Below are 22105 nucleotides of genomic sequence, written 5' to 3' on the forward strand. Positions count from 1 at the left end.
TCCTGTTTCACTTCCGATTCAAATTGGGAACGCGACGAGCTCTGTCGTTTCTATCACTCTCCTTTGAGTGGAAGCAGCATTTGACAAATTGAATCAAAAAGTCAGAGAAAATTAGCTGTAGGCACGTTTGATATTAACAAAAGCATGCATGATATTCAACGCTTCCACATCACTTTGAAATGGCTAAACCACAAATGTGTTTTATTGAGTTTATATGAACTAGGTAGGGAAAATAAATATTTTATTGCCTAAAATGCAACAACAGAGCATTCCTCTGGTGCATGCTTGATAATTTATGGATTCACTGATTAATTCTAACAATTATGCACTGATTAATAACTAGACAGCAAAAGGTGTTTAATAAGAGATTTTGTGTTTTAGAGTTTGAACGGAGTGAAGCTGAAGCTTTGCCTTTTGAGGAGTCTGAACGTACTTACAGAGGATCTTAAATGCAAATTCTGCATTTTCTGTACAGTTTACAATTTTGTTTCTCTTCTTGGTGGTCATTTAACCACCATGATGCTGGCACCAGAGTAGGGATTGTGTGGCGCATTTTATGTATAGATAGTTGGTTGGATAGATAACTTGTCCTTATTTCAAAATTGATTTGTGGTAGAATATCAATACAGGCGTATCTCGGACACAAAATAACATACAGGCCAACTAGGCATTCCTTCAGATACATATCAGATATATATGTAGTGTATCTGTAGTAGCTTAAAAGCTTGTGGAACCAATAGGAACTTTTATCTGTTTTTAGTAGGAAGAGGCAGACAGTACAGTCGTCCAGGTGAAAAGGTTTTTGTCAATCATAATTGTGTTTTCCTTGTTAAGCACAAGCTCCTTGTAAATACTGTCCACTGCTCTAAAGTTACCTTTTGGTTTACTCCATGTTTGGTAGTAAATCATGGAACAACTGATCATAGTTGTTCCATGATCAGATTCTCTCAGCTCCTGTAGTCGTAGGTTGGTCCTCTTGGTTTCTACTCGGTGTCCTTCTCTCGCCATTGAGCTGTTGATTGGTTGAACTCCTCCTTCAGATGCTAAAAGCTCGACGATGTTTGCCTCCTCCAGGTTATATGACCATGGGGCCGGTCCAAGCGGCTCAGTGGGCCCAGCAGCCATTTCCTGGCCAGGCTCAGACTTTGGCCTTCCCCGTTCAGGGCCCCCTCCAGGTGGCCCAGGTCCTCCCCGGCGGTCAGCCCATCATCCTGAGCCAGGCCAACATTTTCCCCACCACCCAGCAGCAGTGGGCGGCCATGGCGGCATATATGCCGGCCCAGACGGTGGGAGTCGGGGGCCATGCCATACCAGCTGCCATGCTCCAAGGCCTGGTCCCCATTACCACCGTGTGCCCCCAAGCGTGCGACCTGTCGGCGCCCTCCTCGGCCATCACCAGCCCCCAGCACATGGCAGACCCCGCCCTGATTCAGAGGCAGCTCAGCCTGGGGAAGGAAGGACTGGGCGTGGACTTGGACGCGGGCGAGGGCCCGTCCACAGCGGGACCCGGCGTGGTGTCCGGAGGGGCGAGCAGGTGCGGAACCCCTGGCCTCATGGGTGTGCCTGACACGCTGGTCTGCAGTCAGCTGCTGCCTCCTCAGGCAGCAGCCAATCAGGAGGAAGAAGGTAGCTGCAGCGACCTTGATCTGTCCAGGATGACTTTGAGCCCAGGAACGTCCACCTCGCCATCAACCGAATCACGTAAGTGTGTCTGAGTGCACTTTATTCAAGCAATTTCTATCAATCAATCAATCGTGTTTATTTGTACAGCATATTTCAGCAACAAGGCAGTTCAAAGTGCTTTACATCATAAAAACATAAAAAAATAAAACGGCATAAAATCATCAATTGAGAAACCAGTGACATACATTACATTTTATCAATGTACATCATGAAGCTCTAAACGAGTTGATCTTCAGCCTTGTTTTAAAGGAATTGATTGTTTCAGCTGCTTTGTACTTTTCTGGAAGTTTGCATAGAAACTGAATGCTGTTTGGTTCTGGTACAGTTTATCTGAATAGGTTGATTTTTGTACATGTTTGAATATCTTAAAGTACCTCAAGATATCTGTATTTAACATAGACCAAGCCGCCATGTTCACTCTGGTAAACATGATGGGGTGTTTTCAAACCTGATAGTCCGGTAGGCTTGGCTTGATTTGCTTCCTGCAGTAAAGCATTAAGCAAACTACAGTGCAGGGCATTCTGGGCAAATATAACCGAAACAAACACACAAGTCAAATAGTAGTGGGAGAAATGGCTCGTGGTCTTTTACCAGAGACAAAAGAGAAATCCTACAACTGCTAAAATCTGACTCCATTTTGTTCACGTTTTGTGAAGAAGGATGTTTCGCTTAGCGTCTTCTTTAAAGATTTTTGTGTTGTTTCCTCCAGTGGTTTTTTGGTGCAGTACCACCACAGGCGAGGAGGGGGAGCAGGTTTTGGATCATTTGACAGTGCAGTGTGAAAGTGAACAGCAGTTGAAAATGTAACAAATGTTGCAATTTTAGTCTCAAATCAAATTGAGTCTATCAGGTGTGAAAACATTGTAAAACAGCTTCCTCCAGAGGGTTTCATCACCATGACTGAGCTACAATGTGTTCACTGATTGGAAAACGGTCACGTTTTTTTGAGTTTCCAGCCGATTGGTGATCGGTTGGGTGAAGTGAGCTGAAAACAATCTGATTTCAGTCAATCTCTAGCAACCATTGAGTGGAAGGACTTTTGAGATAGTGATCTTTGTTTCCCTGGTAACCTTCACTCAAAGGAAATACCCAAACACCCTCTGCATAACGGTGCTTCTCTTCTCACATTCATTACTGCCTTTACAGATGTCTTGCTAGCCTCTTTGAACTGTCATCTTTACTTTTCTGCTGTCTCCAGTTTTGTGGGGAACTGACGTTACAGCCTTCGCCTTTCACTTACTGCTAATTGTTAGACATTTGTGTTTGCGTCGGCTTTCTTGCAAAACAATTAGCCCGTCTGCCTTCTCGCACACCTTCTTGGTCTTGTTTTGTCCTTCTTGAAAAGAAGGGAGGCGGCTAAACGGCCTGTCAGAACGACCCTCTTCTGAAAGCTAACGTCGTCGAAGCCAGACGTGCTTAAAGGTCATGATCTAGATTCCCATCTTTCATCTCATCGCATTCCCTCGACTTTCTGTTGGCAGCATCCACACCCGCCCCTCAGCAGAGCTCGTCTTCAGACTGCCCCCCCTCCCAGGGCAGTGACCCCCCGACTGATCACTCCCCAGTTGACCCGGAGGGAACCCCCAGCAACGCCAGGGAGGAACAATCAGTAAGTGCTTGTCTCTCCACACTGGGATTCATGGATGCCACTTACCAACAGACTCTTATTGCAGCGGGGATGATGTATAATGTCTCGAGTGATGATCACCGGACTGAAGTTATTTACGTCTAGCAAAAAAAGAAAAAAAAAATGTCACATCAATTACACACGAAAGGTCGAACATCAATTAAGTGCGTTGATTACATGGCGTAATGAGGTGAAATCTTTTAGAATGATTGCACTTCCCAACATTTTGGTGGGAAATCAGAGTGAAGAAGAGCTGATCTGTCTCCGACCCAGGGTTCGGCGAGGTCGAACTCTCCGGTGCCGAGCGAAGCCGCTGAGCCGACAGATCAGACGGGTCCGCAGAAAGACAGCTAGAGGGACGCAGGCGGTGGGAAGGCGGTGAGCGTTTCATCAGCCCGTTCTCCCTCTCATTTCCCACAGTTATTAATCAGCCGTCTTCACCGCGTGACATTTGTGTCTCCACTCCCCATCTCTTTTTCTTCTCAATGCCAAGCGATTTCCCTCGCCTCATCCTTTCCCCCCATAAACCCATCTTTCTGTCCTTTATTGGCTTCATATTTCCATCTGTCAGCTTGCCTCCCAGTTTTTACTGTGAATGGAAGCTTTGCTGCCAAACGCAGCCTTCATGTAAATCAGTCTGAAGCTGGGAAGGCACCACAGTGTCATCTGGTGGTGAGATTTATAACTACACTAAAAGAGGTTTTTTGTTTTGTTTTGTTTTTTCTTCGTCTTCCTTTAGGGATATGGAAGCTTTCCATCCTGAAACTGGAGCTTCTGGGAAAAACAAGACATACGAGTGACTGTGATTACACAGGCTAGCCGTTTTTTTTTGTTTTTTTTGTTTGTTTGTTTTTTAAATAACATTTAAAGGATATTTCTGGCTATCAGAGGAACTGCTTTATTTTTTCTCGAGAGGCCACACACTGTATTGCTTTCCTCAGCATGTCCAATCAAATAACTCTTCAACCAGGAAGTGACCTTTGATATCGGACTCCTTGAGCGGGAGGTGCGCGCATCCTTCCGTTTCGAACTGAAAGAGTTTAAAAAAAAAAACGACATTGATGATGCAAACTACTTTTTTTTTTTTTTTGACAAACGTCAAAGAGGAGCAGCATCTCTCCGTGCGTTGGCTGCAGTATGCAGCAAGTTTCCCGTCATCTCGCTCCACCGTTTCACCGGTTTGCATGAACAGACACGGCTGGTGAGAGTTGGATGAACTCGGCCGAGGGCCCGAGAAACGAAGTCAAAAACTCTGATTCTTCGTCTTTTTTAAGCTGTGAATTCCCAGCCGCTGACGCCGGAGCCAATGCAGACGTCTACATGACTCTATGTGACGGTGTAGAAATGAAAAATTGCCAAACGTCTATTTTGTAAATAAGACTCTTTCCCCCATGCCCTCCTAAAACCCCGAGCCTCCGTGCCATAAGATAGCACTCTGCCTCTCGGATGCCAACTACGTGTGTTTGTCTGAAGCAACGCTCCACCAGCATCTCCAGTCTTACCATCTGGAAATTAATTTAATTTTTTTGTTTCTTTCTTGGAGCCATGTTTTTTTGGTTGTTTGTTTTTTTACTTCTAATTTCTAAAGATGTATTGTCTTTTTTTATTTTTAAGGTTTCGGGGAGGGGAGGGAATGAACTGTGAATATGTGTTGCCTGTTCAGGCAGAATAAATTCTGATGATTCTCTGATTACAAAGTCGACACAAAGAGTGAAGTGGGCGGAGCTAGAGGTGTTACCTTTTTACCAACGTTTAGTGGCAGATTTTCTTAGCTTTTTAGATACACGTCATTTTCAACCAAGGTCGCGTTGTTTACAATTTGCCTCTGTCTGTCTGGTTTCTTGAAGAAACAATAGGGGGAAAAAAACTTAGTAATACATTGGGATGAAAGACGTTTTCCTATCTCTGGCAAATTTTTTACATTAGAACCACAAACTTATATGCATTTTTAGACTTTCTGTTTTTTTTTTGTTTTTTTTTTTTTTTTAGGTAGACCAACACAAAGTAGAGCTTAGTTGTTGCACTTTTTTTCAGCAAAAAATATAAAAATCAGGTCTTTCGGGGTGTATTTACCAGCTTTGCTCTGATTTAGTTTAGCTTTTCTTCTCTGCAACATACAATAGATTCAATCTGATTGAATGGCGATTGAAAGTCTCAAAGTTCTGTTACTCAAGGAGGTTGAGGCTACCGCTAACAAGCTAATTAAACATCCTTGCTAGCTCGCATAGCTAAAGCTTCCCCTGGTAATGTTTGCTGCTGCACTGATCTAAGAGCAGCAATCTCTAAAGTCTGAGGGTTAGTGATGGACTAGCACCAGTCTGACCTAATGAAGTATTTTACTTCAACAAAGCTGTTGCTATGGAGGGAAAATAAGTCGAGCATGGAACCAAACGAGAATAGAGCCACAGACGCAGCTCTGCTGACAAATAGGAAAGAGAGTAAAACAAACTGTATTCCATGTCTTCAACTAACGTAAGAATGTGACAAGATCTCACAAGGAGTACCAACTCATGTTCCAGGTCCTAAATTTTATTCTTAATGGTCTTTAAAAAAGGTTTTAAAAAGTGTTACATTTGAGTTGGTAAAACCAGCAGAAGCCCTGATTTTTTTAACACTTGAAATAAGACAAGTAACTTTTCGGAGCTCCTCTTAAATCAGTAATTCTTTAATATTGATCAAAAGGTACTACTTTCATTGGCGGTTGTTTTTACACTTATTACAAGACATTTTTCCCACAAGTGAAGAAAATCTGCTAGTGGAACTAGTGCTTTTTTTTAGATCAATATTCAAGAATTATTGACCTAAAATAAGCTCTTACATCTTGTTGAAGAGTTACTTCGAGTTAGTTTTGTCTCATTTTAAGATATTTACACTAGAAACCAGACAAAAAAAAAAAAAAAAACTCTTGGTAAGATTTTGCATTTTTTACTCAAACTTCAGATGTGTAAAGTTCACATCAAACACTTCAGTGATTAAAAAGAACAAACATTTGCATTACAATCGTGAACTACCTTGTGTTGGTCTATCAGATATAATCACTATGAAATAAATCCTAGTTTGTGGTTGGAATGTGGCAAAACGGCAAATACTCAATACACTGTGGATGGTTTAGCAAACAGAAAGCTCACTGGCGACAGGACAACGCGTCTCCTCTGGGTTTGGTTTCCGTTGTCCAGTCGCTGCTCCCGTCGGGCCATCGCGTTGTTGTAATGAAGCACTTACCGTACGTCGTCTCCACCTGAACAGTCCAAACTACAGATCACCAACACTTCCTGCTAGACGATACCGGCCACGAACGGTTAACCGACAAGACAAAAAAGTGTCCCAGAATATTTTGTAAAGTTTATTTATGGAATTAAGAACTGTGCTGAAAACACAAAAAGGGATTTTTGTACGTATATGACTCCCTCCCTACTCCCTCCATATGCTGTATCCATGACACTGTTCTGTCACAAATAAATGACCACGTGATTCCCAAGGTTATTGCTGCTTCTCTGTCTTACTGCGGTAGGTGAGATGGGACCAGCCAACAGGGGCTGCCCTGCGTCAACAAATGATTTAATGTGGTTTCTTGTATAGATCTTAGTTTTGGGGAAAATGTTAGCTCTTTTTTTTTAATGAATATTTGCTTTTAAGCTTTATTAATGACAATTTTCCAATAAGTTAGGTAAAGAAAAATCTGGATGGATGAATAAAATGATCAGTTCCTTTCCAGGGGGCGCTCTATGCTACATAATGGAAGATGAGTGGAGGGACATTTCTATGTTTCTCAGGATTTATGGTTTATTTAGAATCAATATAAATGCTGGTTAATATTTTAATTTAAAAAAATAAAGGATTATTGATAGTTCCTTACTAAAACAAACATCCACATTTTTCTTTTGGATCAGAACTAATGCATTTGCCAATGACACACTTAACAAATGAGACCGAAAAAACTAAATAACGACACTAAACTTAATCACCGATTACTGATAGAAGGAAAGTTTTTAATAAATCACTCATAGGCTTCTTAGAATCCTAAAGAAAAGATTTTATCATTCTGACTTTAAACTGGAAGGGAAAGTTGGGAACGTTCGGCTCTCAAGCTCACGTTAGAGTCTGTGAACTTCCAGCAGCAGACCACCGCTTCGGCAGGATAAAGAATTATACCTTACATGATCCGAAGTCTGGCTGCTTCTCCATCGGATCCCATCAGAGTCGGCTCCGACTCTCTGCCTCCCCACTTGGGTGATGGATAAATCTTGAGATGAGCTGCTGTCAGAAAATATCAATACGATTTCTTTGACTTTAGTTTATTGTTATTATTTTCTTGGCCTGCGCGTAATTTTGACTTCACGATTTTGTCCCACGTGTCAAAACGTTTGGACTCCGCCGCTGCAAGTTGTCATTTCTTCAAGCCTACTTAAAGATTTATTTTTATAAAAATAAAAAAAAATAACACTCAAAATCCCATAACTGCCGTATTGCGCCACCCTCCTCGGAATAAACGAACTGCGGCAGATTCCTGCGATTGCGCCACTCCGTAAAGCCCACAGTGTGGCGAAGCTGAACAAAGGTTAAAGGTTGCAGCGCCGCAACTCGACTGCAGATGATGGTGCCACCCGCCCCGGACTTGATTACGCGGCGCTCATTTTTCACCGCCGTCGTATCGTCAGAAACACATTTCCTGCACGTGTCAGGAGCAGATATCACGTGTCACACGTAATGAAGTTCATGCAAATGACAAAGACATCTCGGGCCCGTCCGCTGAACTCGCCAGCAAATCCAACGGCATTTTAATCAGATTGTGTCGAACCTGTGGGAAACACACACTTACACACACACCTGGCAATGCGGCTCTGGTGGCCTGTGGGATTGTGCATCCAGCTTGGTGGCTGAGTCTAATGGTGGCAGTGGGTTCATCTTGAGGCCAGTATTGATCAGCGCGTGTTTACTCAGCGAGCTGAGCAGAGCTTTCCCCTCAGTCACAGCAGCTCATAACACACAGTCATGTTTTCTGTGATGATACAGTCGAGCAGACTCGCTTCCCACAGCTGCCTGCTCACTCTGACGCTCAGCTTGGTGCTGCTAAGGTAGGAGATTTATTATTTCTGCTCAACTGTAGCTTCCCCTGGCGCTTTGCTGTTATAAAAAAAATTTCAGATTTGTTTGTCATCTAAGCACAAATCGTTTTAAAGGGGCAGTGTTATGCAAGATTGATTTTTGTGAGCTTTGTATCGTGTTATAATGTTATTCCCTCGTCAAAAAACACACATCAAATGGTTGCTTTGATTCTTTCATGAATGTTTCAGAAATCCTTTAATCTCCATGGCAACCATTCAGCTGTGCAAAAAGCTTAGTGGGGACGGAGCAGCACCTTTATGATGAAGCTTCTTCTCAGAGTGGGAGTTTTCAAGCTTCTGCCTCACAGAGTGCAACCCCCACCCCTCCCACGCACACACACACAGACACACACACACACTCAGCTCCGTCAGACTAGCCAGCAGCAATTAGCAAACACCTGGTGGAACTGAGCTCATCAATAGCAACGCTTGTCAAATGCTGTTAAATGGTGAATAAAGGAGCCATGTTGTGATGACTTCCTGAAGGTGGAGTTTTAGAAAGAGCAGGCGCTTCTTAAAGAGACAGTGGCCCAATTTCAAGGTGTTAAATTACCAAGTGGCATTTCTTTTAAGTCATGTTTTATCTATTCAGCTGAAGGTAACATAGTTACTTGGCTGTCCTGTAAAATGGCTCTATGTGCCTGTGAAATACGTAACGCTGCCCTTTTAGATAAACACATTTGCTATCAGGCTGCATTTTTGTTAGTTTTGATTTCTCATCCCATGAACACATCACAGTGAGTTTCCCCGAACAACAGCAAGTGATGAAAACTCCAGTGTTCGTGAAACCCGTTCAGTGGGTAACCGGGTGGTAGTTCAGCCGTTGGACTGTGTTTTATCGGAGTGGAGCCCTTGGTCCCGCTGTGACACCTGCGCAAAGAAGAAAGTAAGTACGATGACGAGGAGGCAAATGCACACAATTGTGTTTGAACAAATGTCAGACAGTAAATAAGATCTAAGCAAAGTTTCATCCCCCTGCCTTCTTCAAATCGAACAAAATTGGTGTTTGTGTCGCAAAAATTTTAATTTGTGCTGCTGTCATTTAATATTTTCAGAAATCATCAAATGTCAATCAGACCCCCTATAAATTACAAAAAATTTTGTTGCAAAAACCTAAAATTAAATAATTTATCTACATTTTGTTTGACTTTGTTAAAATGCACAAAGTCCTAGTTGAAGTTACTGACGTAAAGGTTTCCTGAAGCTGGAACTCCACAAGGGAAAGTTGGGAGTTTCTCATCTGTTTCAACCCTGATCCCAAAATCCAATATGGCTGCCAGGCACTTTAGACCTCTGATAATCTGGAAAATGAACAGCTTGAAATAGTCATGAAAATATTTTTAGCACTAATGTCAGTGATGAGAGTTTGTCAGTTGTTGCCCATTACGGCTGTTTTTGTTTCTGTGCTGTTTTTCTTTTTTTAGCAAACTAAAACCAGTTAATATTCAACATGAAATCAGCCATTTTTTCCCCCAAAATCTAGCAAAAATAAAGTAAATATATGTTCAGGTAAGTCCAGATAGTAAAAGCTGAACTGATTCCGTTATGAGCAGCTAATTAGTTTTCATAAAGACGCGCCGCCCACCTGGAGTCAGATTAGAGATGGGTAACTTCATGGCACAGAAACGGTCGACAGACAATTTTTTGGGGCTTTCGACATTTAAATATTTAAGAGCCAGTCAAGCTGCGTTTGATCATAGTGGAGCTCTGTGTGGACTGTGAAGAGCTCCGCCGCTGACAAAGGTCAGAGCTGATCCACTCCAGTCCTCCATCTCACCCACTTTACAAGAGAGGGGATTAATAAAGCTGACATGACAAAGTGAGATCAGCCCTCTAATGTGATTTCAGCCATTACGGCTCTCAGGAGGAGCTCCGGAGCCACAGGATGTTAGAGGATGTTAGCAAGACTCTGTTTCAGTGTATGCTGACACTTGGCGTGTTTGTCTCCCTCCAACTACAACCAGTACCGCTATGCTAAACTGGAGCGGCCATCTCAGTTTGGAGGAGAGCCATGCTATCTTCATGGCACCCAGGAGGAACGCTGCGAGGTTCCAGCCCGCTACACCTGCGATAACGTACCTCTGTGTGAGGGATTCCTCTGCACGCAAACAGGTATGCTGTACGTCTGTCTCCATTTCTGGTTCACTCTAGTACCCCTATCTGAAATCCAGTGGAATTAATAAATGCCTTTACAGTTCAGCATTATTTTTTTACAATAATTTTTTATTACATTATTTCTAATTAAATGGACTCTACCTGTATTCTATAAAGTAAAGGAACTGCAGTAAAGTTATTTTTTTAATTATTCATGAAAGGGGGTGAATAAAAATATACTTTGTGTTATTTTTTTTCTTCCAGTTCTCCGTTATTATGTACTTTGGTTTGGTTTAGTAAAACACCCATAAAAATATTACAATTTATATCTAGAACATGACAAAATTTGACTTTTACAAGAAAGTTTAACAATACGCAGTTTCTTCTGGTAGGCTAATTTGATATTTCCATTTGCTAGCATGCTAATGGTGATTTTTTTCTTCATGAAGCTGGGCACAGTTAGCTAAAAAGCTAGCTGTGCTAACCCTAAAGCTCAAACTATAAACATCAAACTACTTGAAGAATCTTCAATACAGATGCCAAACATTTTCAACAGAGAGAGTTTAACTAAATGATAATTTATTCAGAAAAATAAATTTTGTGGAAGCTTAATGTTTTTATAGTTAGCAGAAACGCTACGCTGCTAAGCAGGAAATTTGTGTATTAGCAGATTACTGAAAGTATGTCCAGCTCTGACTGACTTTAAAAATGGACCAGCACTTCTAAAGATTCATCACAGTTTAATTTGTCAAAAAGAAAAGTTGCCAACCATGTACACTAAGAGAAGAATGTCAAATATGAGCCAGAAGCAGTGAAACTGTATGAGGGCGTTTCCTTTATGTCCATCAGGTCGCTGTATCCACAGAACCCTGCAGTGTAACGGTGAGGACGACTGTGGGGACATGTCCGACGAAGTCGGCTGCACCAAGACATCCAAGCCCTGCAGGGTGGAGGCAGAAGAGTACTGGGGAATAGAAAATCTGGCCAAAGGGTGAGTCACTTGAAGACTCAATTTCCAAATCATGCCGGGTCTCTTTTTCTTCTTGCTGCTGTTTTCAGACTCTCCCACTGTTCTCCATATCAACAATAATACTTTTTCTTTCAGAATAAACGTCCTGAACAGCCATCTGGAAGGCGTGGTGCTCGATAACAGATATTATGGAGGCGGCTGCCTGCCTCACTACATCCAGGATGTCCCGTTCAGGAAGCCCTTCAACTTGCAGCAGTACACGTTGCAGGTCAAAACGGCCGACTTTGGTCAAAGTCGTGTCAAAAATGGAACGAGACACATAAATGTGCTTTATGCAATGGGACAGCAAAGATCAGCAAATTTGTCCCTCCTGTTTTACTTACATTTTTACATTTTCTTAAAATGGAAAATGTTGTTGGGTACAACACAAAGTTTTTTTTGTCTTTTAATAGCCATATTTTTTTTGTTTTCTTTGCTTTTCTTTGAATGCTAATGAGAAATGAGGCTACAAAGATAAAGTGTCAATGATAAAGTGTAAATGTTTTGTTTTTTTTGTTTTTGTTTTTTTAAAAAAGGAAACTCAACACTCACCTCTAAAGTGATTTACACACATTTTCTAAACTACAGGAGCCATTATTCCTCAATACCGTTTGAACTGCTTAAAATGACAGCAACATCTGTCCGTCATCCCATAAAATTCTTCTGCCTGCAGACGAGAGGCTCGTACGATTTCACCCTGCAGTCGTTCGAGTCGTACTCTGACTACATGGATCACACTCTCAGGGAGCGGATGACCCAAACCTCTTTCTCCATTGGCTTCGGCATTCCGGGCGTCTTCAGCTTTGGGTTCAATTACGACTCCTCCAAATACAGCAAGTCTGTCAGCAAGATTCGACGTGCCTCCGGAGTTGTATGTTTGTCCCTCTGCAAATCTCTAAACAACCAGCTAACCTGCAGCGTCGTTTTCTGTGAAATGTCACATTCCCTCACGGTCTTGGCGACTTTCGCCATTGCTCTCTGATCTCTAGACGAACAGCTTCATTCGAGCCAAAGCAGAGCTGGAGCTGGCCCAGTACATCCTGAAGTCCGACGGCTTGGTGCTTCACCCGGAGTTCCTGCAGCGCCTTCGCTCTCTGCCGCAGGCGTACGTTTACGGAGAGTACAGGCAGATCTACAAGGACTACGGCACCCACTACATCACCGAGGCCGCCCTCGGAGGAGATTTCGAGCACACAACCATCTTGAACAAAGAGAAGCTGGAGAAGTCAGGTCTGGAGTCATTATGGCAGCGGGATTCAAAATTCGTAGCCTGGCAAAAATGGTTTGGATCTGGTTTCCAAGCAGTTAAGAAGTAATCGCACTCTGGTTTGTCGTCCTAGATTACAATTTGGACCAGTACAAATCTTGCCTGCAGGTAGGCTTCAAGATTGGGGTGACCATTTATGGAGTTCCTGTATCCTTGGGCGCTGGCGGTGGATCCTGTGCTGGACTTCTGAATGAAATGGGAGGTGGGAATACGTCTCTGATCGAATTTCTTACACCTTACACACAAGTTGTACCCTGCAAGACGTTTCTCTGCTTGCATTCAGAGGACACAAAGAATGGGGCGATGGTGGAGGACTTTGTTGCTGTTGTTCGGGGTGGAAACAGTGAATCCATCACTGCTTTGTTGTCTCAGAAGCTTCCCAGCGAGCAGCTGATGAGGCTCTGGGGTGAAGGTGTCCGTTACAACCCGGACTTCATCCGCATGACGGTGAGCTCAAACTGCACATGAAAGATTTATGCTTACTTATTTTTTTATGTGTGCTGCTTGCCTCCGACATCATCCAGGTCAATAGATGTTTTGGTGTGTTTCGCTCCTCCATTATCTGAGGTGCTAATTAAGCTGAGGACAATGAATCAGATCAGACAGCTTGATGCACGGCCAGCGTTGGCACGGTTACAAAGAGTTACAGTACAACAGAACTGATCAATGGCAATTTAGGGAGCAAACACCAAGCCAGTTAGTGTGCCAGAGAGAAATTGGCAGATTTTTTATTTTTTTTCTTTGCTGTTCGAGGCAGGTTTCTGCTGAATCAATGGAAAAAAGTCTCACTTTCAGATCATTTGAGCAGTAAAACGAGAAGTGTGTGATATGATAGAACATCACTATGTGTATCATCAGACCAAGCCGCTGTATGAGCTGGTGACTTCCAGGGACTTCGTCCAGGCGGACAGTCTGAAGAGGAACTTGAAGAGAGCTCTGTCCGAGTACCTGGCTGAGACCAGCGCCTGTCGCTGTGCTCCCTGTCACAACAATGGAGTGGCTGTTCTAAAAGGTACAAGACTTTGGATTGTTTCATAAAGTCCTTTCTCATTTTGACACGAACCTTAACTTGAAGAATCTGTTTTCTTCAGGTGAAATTGTTGCCTTTTTAGTCTTTCTAAGGACTTTTGGTTCACTCTTCTTCATGTAATATGGCTCTGCTCTTTGGATGACCCTATTCTGACCAGATTTTAACCATAAGACACATGGACTCATATTTCACTGCTGAACATTGTGGCCTAAAGAGTTATCTCAGTGACTTGCTCCTTGAGCCCAGTGAGCCCCTTGCTCAGGTCCTGCTCCTAAACAAGGTCATCAGCCTGTGAGAAAGCTGGTACTTAATGGTCATTTACTTAATCAAGTTCTGTACTGACATTGGCCGAAAGACCACGGAGTAATGGCTCGTTGTTTTTGGAGCCATTACCCCAAAAACAATGGAAAAAAAGAAGACTAAGATATTTCAATAGACATTAATCAAGAAGTTAAAACAAAAGAAAATATAGACGGCCCAGTCAAGTTCAAGGAAGAAACTTCAGTCAAGGTTTCAAGACACATCTTGATTGAATAACTTGTCTGTGTGGTTTGTAAGACCAGAATCCCAGGAGGTGGAGGCTTCTGTCAGGATGGCCAGCAGTCATCCAGAGGTGGTCACAGTCCACTCTTAGGGACAACTGTACAGGATTTCAGATCGTGTCCTGACTTGTCAAAATCTACATTGATGGCGTACCTTCTGCCAACCACAAATATAAATGTTAAAACTTGTGGTTACACAAGCAGAACTTGTTTAACATGACATCTGAATTTAATTTCAATGGCAGCAAAAGTAACATCGTCTGCTTGCTCGACAGGCACGAGATGCGAGTGCGTGTGTCCCACCGGCTACACCGGACGGAGCTGCGAAATCACCTCCAGGCTAAAAGGTCGATTTAGCCGAACGCTAGAAGTATTTTTTCCAATGCACCACACGTTTCATCCATCAACGCACTGAGACGTGACAAAAGGCGTGCTTGTTTTATTGTAGAGTTGGGCATCGATGGTGGCTGGAGCTGTTGGGGAGCGTGGTCACCCTGCAGCGGCGGTCAAATGACCCGGAGTCGACAGTGTAGCAACCCGGCACCAAGCAGCGGCGGCCTCCCATGCAGAGGGCTGCAGCAGGAGTCCACAGACTGCTTTTAAAGTCGCAGATGTTAAAGAAGAGAAAGTGAATAAAGTATCTACCAAACACGTATGTGACCTGGTGTTTCATTAAAATGATTCGTCCTGTGAGAAAGTATTTAATTGAGGATGTTAAACCATGAGAGTAAAAGCTTCTGTTTTTCTTTCATTGCGGTACTTAACTAGGCCTGCCTCAGGCACTGACCTACATTCAGCTGCTGTTACCCAGATTTATCCTTCAGACAAGCAAAACACAACTTTCTTACTGTTGCACGCATGAAACCGGCATTCTTGAAATGAACACAGGCTCAAAGGTAGGTAAAGTCTCCAAAGCTCATTTATTTTTTTAGAACACAATGACGACGACTCGTTATCCCTCGCTGTCTGTTTCTATGTGAAGGGGGAGGAGGGGGGAGGAAATTGTCCCTTTTAGCATCGACGATTCTGATTGGCTGAGCCCAGGCAGGGTGCCCCGCCCCCTTCGGGTGAAGGATTGTTGCAGATTCTTGTCCTGCTTTTCGTCCCCGACGAGCAGGAAGACCATGAGCCCCAGCAGGACCACGAGCCGTCTGTTCTGGCATCTGTCAGATAAAAAGGAAATTATTTAATTTTGCTTTACTTAAACAACTGTGGTGTATTTTATAATGTCAAGTAGACGAATCGTTGTTAATGAGCAAAGAATGGTCAGCAAAGTCTGTGCACCTCTTTGGTCAAGACTGAAAGATCTCAAACACAAACAGGACGAACCGTGCTCATAAAGCTTGGAAAAGAAAAATATCCTGGCATTTTGATGAGGTTTCTATTTAAAACTCATAAATTACCAAAGGAAATATCTGCGGCTCCTAATTTGAATTATTCAGAATTATTCAAGTCTTCAGCTGCTCCAAATGTGTTGTTTTCAATGTTTAACGTTTTTATCAGAACGTTGTGATTTTCTTTCTTTTTCTTCCTGATTTAAATGAAATAGGGTCCTCGTTTGTGAGAAAAGTGTTGTTTTTTTTACACTATTAACAGGCTAATATTAGGGGGGGAAACGTCTAACAAATAAATGTAAGTTATTGATTTAAACAACAGGAATGACTCTGGAAATGGTCCTGTTCCAAAGTGGGTCAAATAAAGTCTGCTGCGTCCATCACTGGACTGAAAATGTATAAAAAGCTGCCAAAGTTTAAAGAAAACTTTAACATAAATTTTTATTTAAAACATATTCAGAAAGAACATTTGCTCAAGACCACTTAAAGCAATCAAAGCCAGGGATGACTCGGTTCAAAGTAAACAGAAAATTATTTTTAATCTTATCAGGAAATTAGATTTTTTTTTTTTCTTTGAGAAACTTTTTCAGCAGAACTCTAGGAAACTCTGTGGAATAAAATGATCTATGAAGTTCTCTGGTAATTGACCATTTGTTTATTTGGGTTGAAATTAGGGCCTTTACAACCATGAGCAATGTTTGTCAAGGTTTCCTGTAACAGGCCAGTGTACTGCCAACAACAACAAAGCTAAAGGTTGAGTTCTTTATTTAGCAAAACAGGAAGTTAAAAGGCTCAAATGAACAAATAGTAAAAAAAAAAGGCGTGAAGAAGGAATAACTTGACTTTTAGTAAGTGACCAGTAGCTTTGCTGATCAGACTGAGACTCTTTGTAATTAACTGTAATCTACATCAGCAAACAGGAATGCTAAGAAAGACCAAGTAGGATTAAAGTACAGGAAGCCTCTGGATATCGATGAGAAATATTTCTCTGTTATTCCTCTGACTAAAGGTTGGAATCCAAATTCTAGTGAAACCCATTCAGTGTGTTCACATCCTGTTATTCCTGTCAGACTTTATTCCAACGAAGACATCAAGAACCAATCGAGAACCAACTCCCTGAGCTTGTTTGGTGTCCCTCAGGAACACATGATGGGCCCCTTGCTGTTTCCTTTGCATCCATCCCAAAGCAGAATGAGGCATAGCTCCTTATAAGGGCCAGCTTTGAAGAAATTATTTCAGAAACAAGTAGCAAAAGCACAACAGGTTGCTCTCAATGTTTTTTAATTTTTGTTTGTTGTTTTTTTTTTTAACTGACAGCTACAAGTGTCATCGAAAATTTGAAACGTTGGGTAAGTTTGGTCCCAAATTCTGCCACTAAAAAAAAAATCCTTTTTACTGAAAAACCTGAGTGTTTTTGTAACTGGGGTGAGTCCATTAAGCAAATGTATTTTTGTAATTCCAATTTTTGCAATTTTATGGTCAATAGATACGCATCTACTCTCTGCAGCTGTGTTTCTATTGACCATAAAAATGCATGGGGTGTGTGTCCTCACACTCCCTTTTTTGTGATTGGTTGTTACTACTGACAGAAAAGACGGACGATTGTGGCGTTGTATGTATTCACGTGCGATTTTAATTGCATTTTGTATGTAATGGAAATGCCAATATTGTGATTTTTTTTTTTTCGCAATTCACAATTTTTTTGCTAAAGTTTTGTGATTGGAACGCAGCTAATAAGTGTTCAAGACATTGTTAAAAAAATAAATAAAAAAATAAAAAAAGCACATTTTACCCAAAGCGTGAACTTTTTTTTTTTGTTTGTTTGTTTTTAAGGGGATGAATTTAGTGGAAACTTGGTTTGCCATAAATAGGTAAACACTTTCAAGAAATATAAATCAAATTAAACCTTCAAACCGAATATGAAGAATACTTAACTGTTCAATGAATAGTTGAAAATGTTTGTAAGTTTTGGTTTCACATCGCACTCACCTCTCCGGAGAGTCTCTTCGCAGGCCACGCCCCGGAAGCCGGGCTTACAGATGCAGCTACAGGAGGTGCCTGAGCGGACAGGAATCCCATTGTGCCTGCAGGGGGCGCACCGACAAGTGTCAAACTCCCGCAGATACTCCTCTATCGCCCTCTCCAGGTTGTCTATTCTGGCCCCTGCGTGGTCAGCTGCCGTGCTGAGGCGCACAGCCTCAAAGATCGGCAAAATCTGCAGTCAGTAATAGAAGTCGGTGTGAAATTTTGGCGGGGAATGTAACGTCACCCTCTTCTGCATGTCATGATACCTCAAAATCAGTCAGAGCTGGGTTATATTTGAGAGAAGCCCCCCACTTCCTGTATGTGTCCTGGTCCCTGATGACCAGCAGTCCTGAGCCGGTCTCTGTGATTCCGCCTTTTACCAGTTTGATGATGTCCTCAACCACAGCGGACTCAGAGGAGTTTGCTGCAAAGAACAGAGCACAATGATTTAAGGCTCTGACAAACAAACAGCCCTTTATATAAAACAGTTACACTGCAGCACCACATCTTAGCAAGTATTTTTGGTCTGGTTTCTGGTGCAAATATCTTAGTACACTTGAAATAAGGCAAAACTAACTGAAAAGTTCATTTTCGGCAAGATATAGGAACTTCTTTTAAACCAATTACTCCTTAGTATTTTTTTTATAAAGGTACTAGTTTTTGCCAAGTTAAATGTTAAAAGTGAATTAATAGTTAAAGTCGGGTCTGATACTTGAATTTAAGATAGAAAAAAGCATCAATACCTGAAATACGATTTCTCACCTTTAAAATCCTCCTTGTTTGTTTCACAGCTACTTGTTTTAACCTTAATGCCTAATGCTGCTTCTTCACTGAATGAATAACTTATGCCGAGAGAGGTCCCAAAGCATGACTGGAATCTTTTTGCGTCAATGTCTGGAAGAGTCAGGAAAGAAGATGAAACATTTTACTTGAATTTCCATAAGAGCTCCTAATTTAAACCAACCAAAGTTTGATTACTTGACTTGGCCATAGCCGTTTTGTTTAGGACGGCAACGTATTCCAGAGATCCCCCCATGGTTCCCTCTGTGACGTAGTGGGTACCGAAGGTGTTCAGGAAACGGGAGTACACGCCAAAGTCGTACTGTTCGGGAAGCTCCATGAGGGCAATGTAGAAATCTTCATGAAGCATCAGCTGGTTGCTTCGCATTTTGAAGTGGGCGGTTTGCACTTTGGACCAAACCCTAATGAAGCTAAAGTCCTGAACACAAAGCAGAAAAGCCTGACCTCAACGCTTCATGAGGCGTAAAAGTGGTATATTGTTTTCTGAACCAAACAAAGCAAGTACCGAACACTACAAGCAGTTTGCAGATTTTTTGGTTTTTGTGTGTGTGTGTGTGTGTGTGTGTGTGTGTGTGTGTGTGTGTGTGCGTGTGTGCGTGCGTGCGTGTGTGTGTGTGAGAAAAAAGCAAGGCGTAATTTACATATTGTCATATTTCTTTTCTTCCGCTTGATTTAAGGGGCATAAATACCACACAATATCTGGTTTCACACAGGAGTGCATTTTTTTTAATTATGCTGATTGAAGCAGTCAGCATAGTCTTTTCGCTGTTTGTTTTCTAGAACATACCTGGCTTTGATATTTTGTGATGTTGTTAAGAAACTCTGATTCTGCATTTTTATTCACTCCAATGTCCACAAAAGCGATCCCAACAGAGACACCGAAATTGGAGGACGACATGGACTGCCTCGCTTCCAGCAGCCTTTGCATATCTTCAAAATATTCATCGGAACCCTTCGAGGTGGCTTCCGCCTGTAACGGGTTCACCTTTAGTTAAAGCAATGGTCTTTCTGGAAATTACCGATCTCTACTTTACATAAAGAGCCACAGTACCTACCACAAAACTGTAGGTATGGTAATTGTAAGGCTTCCGGTAGTTCTTTTCGTCTTCATTGTACTGTAGACTCTCACAGAATGCATCATACATTAATTTACTCCATTCTCCATTGTAGACATATTCACACTTTCCTCCAAAGTACTTAGGGTCAAGTACTTGATCCATAAAGTCTCCAGTTAGGAGGTTGTAGCTTTAAAAAAGAAAGCAGAAGTATTTTGTTTTCAGAAAGCAGAAGTATTTTGTTTTCAGAAGAGTAAGGTAAGTTCATATCAACTGTAAAAAGCATCCAGCACTTACCCCTGCGTGCCACGTTCAGCACCAGGAATTGGGATCAAGGTTGAACACTTGTCCTCTCTCTGGGTGATGCGATCGCATTCGTCTTCGTCAGAGAAATCATCGCAGTCCGGTTCCCCGTTACAGCGAAGGGATTGGCTTATGCAGCGTCCTGGAAAGATGAAAAAGTTCAGAAACACACAAACCTCCCTTGACTTTAAAAAAGTAAGTCACCCTAAAAGACCTTTTGGCGGGACTTGCCTGTTTCTTTGCAGGTAAAACTCTCCCCGCAGTAATCCTTGACCATGCACTGGGTGGTCGCTGTTGGACACGCCAGCCGGTCCCACAACGTCCCAACACAGTCTGTCCCACCAAACTGTGCAGGTTTCTCCAAGTGTCGAAAACGTAACTAAGACGAAGTAAAGAAGCTTGTTAAGGGTGTGGCAATGACACAGAGGTAAAGTGCGTGACCCAAAGATGAAGGCCTTAGTCCTCGACGTGGCCATCAGAGGTTTCAGTCCTAGCCTAATGACCTTTGACGCATGTCTTTTCCCCTCTATCCACTTTCTTGTCTGAGAACTATCAAATAAAGGCTACTAAGGTCGACTTTAAGACTAAATGTTATATATATCCATATATCACAAATATATTATGTTACATTACAGCCGGGAGTTATAGAAGTCAAATGTTTTACGATTGTATTGAAACCACTGCTGGCAATACTTTGTACAATCCCTTTGCCCAATATTTCTAGCAGAGACAATTTTTACAATTGCCTATTCCTTATTCCTGAAAATGAAAGTGAGAGGCTATAAAAGATTATATTAAATCTGCACTGGCATATCTGAACTCATCTGTATTATAAACCTGGTAAAAACCACTCAAAATGAGCCTTTTACATAAGCAGATATACTCAATACAGAACCCAGCTACCTTAAGTGGTGAGAGTTAAAAGGTGCATAGTTGACCCAGTCCTTCCTTCAGTGACCCCTCTAGTACCTATCTAGATGATCTGATGATTTTATCAGACAAATAGTGCATTGACATTTTGAGAAAAAAAATGGAGGTTTCAGTTTGTGTTTTACAGAGAAAAACATCTTCACCGTTTTATCTGTGCAGGAGTCACACCGTGTCCAAGACGACCACCTCCCCACTCTACAGTCGATGGGCGCTGGACTGTTTGCAGCTCTAATCCTCCTAAGCATCATAGCATACATTTTTTTTATCACATTTATTCAACTGATTGTTCGAATTGATGAAGTGAAAAATACTGCACCTGGTCTGAGAAGTTGTCCATGGCTTCCTGGTCGCGTTCACAGTTGGGTTAATAAACAGATACAGAGCACATAAAGCCACAACCACATGATTAAATGTCCCCATTTTGAAAATGATCAGGGAAGCTCAAACATATCATCACATCACAAAGTGGATGTTGTGGTCCTAGGAGGACTTCTACCGTCGCTGTCTGCACCAACAAAAAGTGAATGATTGATCAAGAGTAAACAGAAGCTCTTACAAAAATGGGGAAAGTATTTTTTAATGACCTATGACACCTATATCTTGTTCTGGTCACTGCAAAAGATACATCACAAACGATCTGTCTTCAAACTAAGGGCAAGCAGCTATTTATGTCTTTTCTCATGTAGCTTCTTCAGTTTAGTTTTCCTCTAACGAGCTCATTGACATGTACATTATTGACACACTAAAGAATCAAACGCTTTGGATGAGAAGACTGCTAACTCATTTTATGTTTATAGATTAAGTTTGACTGTTTTATGAACCTTCATTCAGTTTTTATTTTGTCTTTTTTTACATTTAAAAGATTGAAATTTGAGGAGTTTTTAGTATTAACCAATATTAAAATGTAAAATATAATAGTTTCCTCTCAATTTGCGGCAGGGACTTTTACAATGTTTCTGTAGAGACAGCGACTGTGTTTTCTTCTGTGATATTTTTCCAGACTGTTCATCAACATGAAAACTTACTTTAATCAAAACAGATTTGCTTCCTGTAAAACAGCGTATACATTTGTTATACTGAAGGCTCAATTGCAAATACTGTTTGACATACATAGGTTTCTACAGACATTTAGTACAGCTGCAATTCTAGGTCATATTTGTTAAAGTAATGTTTCAATAATGTGCAAAAGATCAACCAAAAATACATTTTTTTCTCCATATTTAGTTCTCTGTCTAAATGTAATTAGAATTTGTTTAATTCTTATTATCATTTACACAATATGTTACGTTTTCTTTGTCCT

At 41.7% G+C, this 22105-nt stretch overlaps 3 protein-coding genes across 5 annotated transcripts in view; 2 read left to right on the forward strand and 1 right to left on the reverse strand.

The window, feature by feature from the left end:
• The window catches only part of LOC103140041 (disabled homolog 1-like), a 62249-nt gene extending 55459 nt beyond the window's left edge, over positions 1 to 6790 (forward strand). For all 3 annotated transcript variants that reach the window (XM_016672882.1, XM_016672883.1, XM_016672881.1), the window contains 4 exons: positions 1075 to 1701; positions 3165 to 3292; positions 3584 to 3688; positions 4050 to 6790. In XM_016672882.1, coding sequence (XP_016528368.1) covers positions 1075 to 1701; positions 3165 to 3292; positions 3584 to 3664 — 836 coding nt within the window. In that variant the 3' untranslated portion in view covers positions 3665 to 3688; positions 4050 to 6790. The remainder of the gene's footprint in view (positions 1 to 1074; positions 1702 to 3164; positions 3293 to 3583; positions 3689 to 4049) is intronic.
• Positions 6791 to 7141: 351 nt separating this feature from the next.
• Positions 7142 to 15012, forward strand: c8b (complement component 8, beta polypeptide). Its single transcript, XM_007554975.2, has 12 exons — positions 7142 to 8385; positions 9154 to 9301; positions 10380 to 10527; positions 11359 to 11500; positions 11615 to 11747; positions 12192 to 12389; positions 12508 to 12748; positions 12859 to 12987; positions 13069 to 13232; positions 13644 to 13797; positions 14633 to 14704; positions 14806 to 15012. Exons 1-12 carry the CDS (start codon positions 8303 to 8305, stop codon positions 14958 to 14960), a joined length of 1767 nt encoding a protein of 588 aa, XP_007555037.1. The 5' UTR covers positions 7142 to 8302; the 3' UTR covers positions 14961 to 15012.
• A 241-nt stretch (positions 15013 to 15253) lies between these two features.
• On the reverse strand, positions 15254 to 21325 carry c8a (complement component 8, alpha polypeptide). Its single transcript, XM_007554979.2, has 11 exons — positions 21122 to 21325; positions 20949 to 21042; positions 20107 to 20254; positions 19870 to 20017; positions 19573 to 19762; positions 19305 to 19487; positions 18695 to 18935; positions 18479 to 18610; positions 17983 to 18140; positions 17681 to 17906; positions 15254 to 15520 (listed from the first exon to the last, which is right to left on the reverse strand). Exons 1-11 carry the CDS (start codon positions 21223 to 21225, stop codon positions 15369 to 15371), a joined length of 1776 nt encoding a protein of 591 aa, XP_007555041.1. The 5' UTR covers positions 21226 to 21325; the 3' UTR covers positions 15254 to 15368.
• Between the last annotated feature and the right edge of the window lie 780 nt (positions 21326 to 22105).

This window comes from Poecilia formosa, unplaced genomic scaffold, assembly GCF_000485575.1.
Source record: "Poecilia formosa unplaced genomic scaffold, Poecilia_formosa-5.1.2 Scaffold67, whole genome shotgun sequence".
Classification (NCBI taxonomy): domain Eukaryota; kingdom Metazoa; phylum Chordata; class Actinopteri; order Cyprinodontiformes; family Poeciliidae; genus Poecilia; species Poecilia formosa.